Source organism: Dendroctonus ponderosae, unplaced genomic scaffold (assembly GCF_020466585.1).
Source record: "Dendroctonus ponderosae isolate FM_Combo_2020 unplaced genomic scaffold, Dpon_F_20191213v2 Dpon_F_20191213_1, whole genome shotgun sequence".
NCBI lineage: Eukaryota > Metazoa > Arthropoda > Insecta > Coleoptera > Curculionidae > Dendroctonus > Dendroctonus ponderosae.
Window position 1 is genome coordinate 19,292,018 of NW_026017110.1, and position 4,686 is coordinate 19,296,703.

General features: G+C 36.3%; 2 protein-coding genes across 4 annotated transcripts in view; both read right to left on the bottom strand.

Annotated features, from left to right (window-relative positions):
- Positions 1–939: 939 nt before the first annotated feature.
- On the bottom strand, positions 940–3,102 carry LOC109546933 (splicing factor 3A subunit 2). Of its 2 annotated transcripts, XM_048661375.1 has the most exons (6): positions 2,931–3,096; positions 2,835–2,875; positions 1,878–2,115; positions 1,605–1,785; positions 1,339–1,466; positions 940–1,279 (listed from the first exon to the last, which is right to left on the bottom strand). In XM_048661375.1, exons 3-6 carry the CDS (start codon positions 2,112–2,114, stop codon positions 1,019–1,021), a joined length of 807 nt encoding a protein of 268 aa, XP_048517332.1. In that variant the 5' UTR covers position 2,115; positions 2,835–2,875; positions 2,931–3,096; the 3' UTR covers positions 940–1,018. The 2 variants fall into 2 exon arrangements, with proteins under 2 accessions (XP_048517332.1, XP_048517331.1); XM_048661374.1 differs by lacking the exon at positions 2,835–2,875 and having other exon boundaries at positions 2,931–3,102.
- A 75-nt stretch (positions 3,103–3,177) lies between these two features.
- LOC109546932 (E3 ubiquitin-protein ligase Mdm2) overlaps positions 3,178–4,686 on the bottom strand; it is a 5,394-nt gene continuing 3,885 nt past the window's right edge. Inside the window, exon 6 of one of the 2 annotated variants that reach the window (XM_048661373.1) lies at positions 3,178–4,367. In XM_048661373.1, coding sequence (XP_048517330.1) covers positions 4,027–4,367 — 341 coding nt within the window. In that variant the 3' untranslated portion in view covers positions 3,178–4,026. Of the gene's footprint in view, positions 4,395–4,686 lie in introns of both variants that reach the window. The other variant, XM_019918109.2, reaches the window with a different exon arrangement.

The window sequence follows — 4,686 nt, forward strand, 5'->3', positions numbered from 1 at the left end:
GAAGACACACTGATGTAGGCATGAGTATCTCAGTGAACTTTCAGAAGTTGGCGCCGAAATGACTTGATGTGCCAACTCAACGTACCGGCACAGTAACTCATCGGTGCAGTTGCATTGCAATGACCCATTTGTTAACGTTATTTATTATATATCATTATAGATAATGTGGTGACCTTTTTTCTTAGGTGTTGAAATTCCCCGGGCCTCGTAAAGCTTTAATTCGCTCCTGGGTTAAATGCTAAGCGTAATTTAAAGTGCGGCACATTGATCACTGCGTATCGATACGCGATGACTTATAACAAAAAACTAAAAAACGAAAAATACCAAAGTCCCAAGTTGTGCATTCCACTGACTTATTGCTTCATCTGCTATCCGCAGATCTTATGCCTTAACTAGCAAAAATGTGCGATTCGATGCTCTATCAAATGCTCCAGCTCAATCTGATGCTGAAAAATGGGCAAAAAGTGGCAAAATGCATAACTTTTTGACCTAATCTTGTATATCGTATTCAAATTTCGCCTTTTATTTCAAGCTTGAGAATTTCTTGTGAGGTCACCAAGAGCTCAATCGGAACCAAATTCACACTATAACTAAGCTAACTGTTTGCATGACAGAGAATACTTTTCTCTATTAATGTGTCAATTTCCATTCCTTCCACTTTTTCTTGAATATTCGGCGAAAAAATGTGGTGACCTTTTTTTAAGTGTTAAAATTCCAGTCCGGGCCTCATAAAGCTTGGGTTAAATGCTAAGCGGAATTCAAAGTGCGTTATAAGTCAAGTTATAACTCAAAAACCCAACTCAACACAGTATTCTCCATGTTTACCCTGATGTGCAATGCAAAATTTAACCAAATCGCGACTCTTGATGAGAAGGGACCTACCTAAGTATTGCTCTTTTTTCACACATGTCGTGTGTGACCAACAAAAAAAAACATAACTGAAATTTTATTCATTCTATATTCATACCAAGAATCAAAAGTACCATTTGATTTACCCCAAATCTTAGTAGCTTTGGGACTAATGTGGAGGTGGTACCGGCATCACTGTCCGCATCATTGACGGTGGGGGCATCGGATTAAACATGGGAGGCCTGGGCGGTGGGGGTACCGGCAACATTGGCGGGGGCGGCGGAACCCCTCCCATCATAGGTGCCCTGCTGACCATAGTTGGCTTCTTATTTTCAGCTTTAAAGGCGAACTGCAGGAAAAATTGTTTTGTGTCTCGGTTCCAATGGGTCCAGAATTTGTTGTCGGTCTTCTCCACTTCTCGGCTCGGTACCTATCAAACGAAACAAGTGAAAGTCTTGCTGTGTGGAAAAAGTGGCCATCTACACTTACCTTAAAAGCTATTGTTTCATAAGGTTCAGCGGCAAAAAGGAGATATTGCCATTTGCGGTCTGGAGGTTCTATTTTCTGCTCGTAGGCAGACATAAACCGATGCCTTGGCAAAACATGATCGGCAATTTCTGTAATGAGAAATTTTTGTAATTGTAATTTTTGTAATTTTTGTAATTTCTGTAATGAGAACATGTAAGAGAATGCTGACAATGATCGACTATTGCATTCGAATTAGTATTCATCATCCAACACTCAAAAAATCATACCTGGGTAATCAATTTGGAACAGCAGACTCTGCTGTCCATTCTCTGGATCTCTTTGCTTTGTCACTCTATATCCAGGACGACCAATTTTTACAAACTTCTTCGGTTCCACTCTGGGTTTTTCGGGTTGCAACATTGTCGGCGCATCTTTAGCTTCTTTTGCAGCTCGTCTAGCTAAATTGGCCTGAAAGAAAGCACGAATTGTGCACGTTTAATTATGTTTTTTGCATAAATAAGAAATCACTTGTCTCAAAAGTAATTTTTGTGCAGTCTTACTTGATGTTTCTTTCCTTGCGTATGAGCCAGATAACTACCCTCATTATTATGAAGGGTTAAACACAATTTGCATTCATACGAGCCCAAGTGATTTTTCATAAAATAAGGATCCTTCTGCAAATCAATTGTCTCTAAGGCGAGCTGCCTCAGCCGCTCTCGTCTGTCGCGATTTGATTCGGACCATGATGCTACTCCTCCACCCCCTGTTTTGCCTCCTGGCCTATTTTGAAAATCCATCCTGGAACCGAATATAGAGCAATCAAAGTAAACAACGTAATTTAAGGATAAAATCAGCGTTGTTTTAAAGGACAAAAATGTGATGTATAGACAATTAAAAAAGCACTTATTACGTTTTCTGTATTAACTACTACACCGACTTCCCGAAAACTAAGTTGCTCACTTTGCAGGGTATGCATTTACAAACACGTTTAACACAATTAACGGCTTTAAATGCGCAAATGAGTTTAGTTGCCAGTTTCCAGTGTTGATCTTCACAAAATTCATATAAGATTCCAATAATTTGGTTGATTTGATTTGTTTCGGATAGGTATCGTATTAGAATCAAATTGCTGTTTCTGCATGATTTGCAGACGAAAAGTTACTAAGAAAAAGTGGTCGTAAAAGCATAATCTACAAATTAAGCTACTTTGTTTCAGCAAAGCAGGTGGAAAACGAAACTAGAAAATTACCCTCTTGTTTTCAAATGGAATACCTACCTGGATAATGGTGTCTAAGATTGAAGTCAATTTAATTCTACACGAAAAACTAATTTTTACAGCATTTTTTAAAGGCAAGTTTGGTAGAAATAATGGTAATTTTAAGACACATCAGGTCGTAAACTTTAATAAGTGAAAAGTGATAGAAAACCGCATTTTTGCTAAAATTATCACTAAGAAAATTTGTTCGGTGATGCTGTCGTATGAGATCCTCGGAATTTGTAGTTTTCTCTATTCTTACCTTAAAGATCACTTCAAATTAAGCACTCTGTGAAAATTTTCCTGAAGGGCACAAATTAAGCCAACAAACACTATAAAACACTTATATTTAACTCACCCTCCTATTTATAGTTGAGCTAAGGCTCGTATTAGTTAGTCTATCCGATTTACTTCTTATTCAGGTAAAATATAATTAACAAATTGTGAATAATTCGTCTTTGATGCACATCACCTTGTTGACACCACATTTACACCGCGTTTCTGACAGATAAAAGATATCGCCATCGACAGTTGACAAGCAATGTGACAATATGCTTTGCCCAATTACTTGTTTTATAGTCATTTACCGATATTAAAGAGAGACGCAACACAAGGCATGCTTTCTATTTTCTTAGCAGTTATACACAGGTATTTGCTGATACTACAGGAAATTTTTAAATAATTATTATCATAATTATATTTGAGTGATTGCATAAACTAATGACATTCACATTTTTAGCTTTTTATCATAAAGCCAACATTTATAGTTCTACTTTATAATTAGTAGCACAGGCTCTATTCAAATCTTTTAATTGTGTGTAATGGTGAGAATTTCGTGGTGTACGTGCGAGATATCGATACAATTGAAAAATACTATTAATAATAAATATCCTTTTATGGGGGCCCTTGAAAAGACCATTCATCTGGTGCTGGCAGAAAGAAAATTCTAGTAACCTTCGTTACATATGAGAAAAAACGTTTTTATTTGATTATTCGCACAAAACTGGATTAAAATGTTCATATATAAATATACATATACATATGTACATATAAACACTGTTTTCAACTTTAACTAATTGTAGCTTGCTGGTAAAACTTCTGCGAATAATAAAATATACGTCTAAAATTATTCTTTTTAATTGCTTTCGAAATAAATTCAATTATCAAATTTGTTGTCTAATTTTGATCTTGTTAACTTAATAAACTCAAATTTTGTTTAAATGTGTATTGAATTCATTAATTTGTTTTGTAATAAGCAAGAGAATTTAGCTAAATTTTCCCTTATAAAACCGCTTTCCAAAAAAGCAAAAACACGTTTGCTGCCCGATGTTTATCGCATAGCCAGATAATTTTTTTCTTTGCACATGGAATCTATTTTGTTCACAATCTTAGTACATCCTCGGACTCACCTCATAAGAAAATAGATGTTTTCCAACATGCTATGCCCCCTTAAACTATGTTGTAAACAATCGAACAATTCTAGTTATCATTCTGTTGCAAGTTGGACATCTGCGGGAAGTTTCACTAATGTATTTTGCACATGAATAACAGCAGCATCGATGCGCTATAGTCTGATGTAGAAAAGCACAATCCTTTGGAGCAGTTTCACAAATTATGCACAGGTCTTTTAACTTGTACGTAATTCTGATGGGAAGATCATCTTCATCTGAATCCGTCGCGGTACCTTTGGAAGTGGAAGGTCCAGAAAAAATGCCGCTAGATTGTGTCAGAGCGGAATTCCCTGATGTAGACGCTGAACTTGCCCTCGGCTCTGACGACCCTGAGGCACCAGCATCTAAATTTGAAGATTCAGCTACTTGTGCTAAAATTAATTCCAGAATTTGAATTTCAACATGTTTTGCGTCAATGGCTTTGCAGCATGGAACCTTAGAAGGCGGTTGCCTTCTGCATTTTTGCCAAATTATTATGTGTTTCTTTTAGCCCAATTATTACGTACTAAAGCGTGGGTTTTCAATTTCAATTTTGTTATTGTCAACGTTTAATGGCACACTTGCTTTTATGATCTTATTATCCTAATTTTATCAATAGAACTGTCTAAGAACAATTTGTGATTAAATTGTCTCAATTTGTAATTAAATGGAGGCAGGTATTGA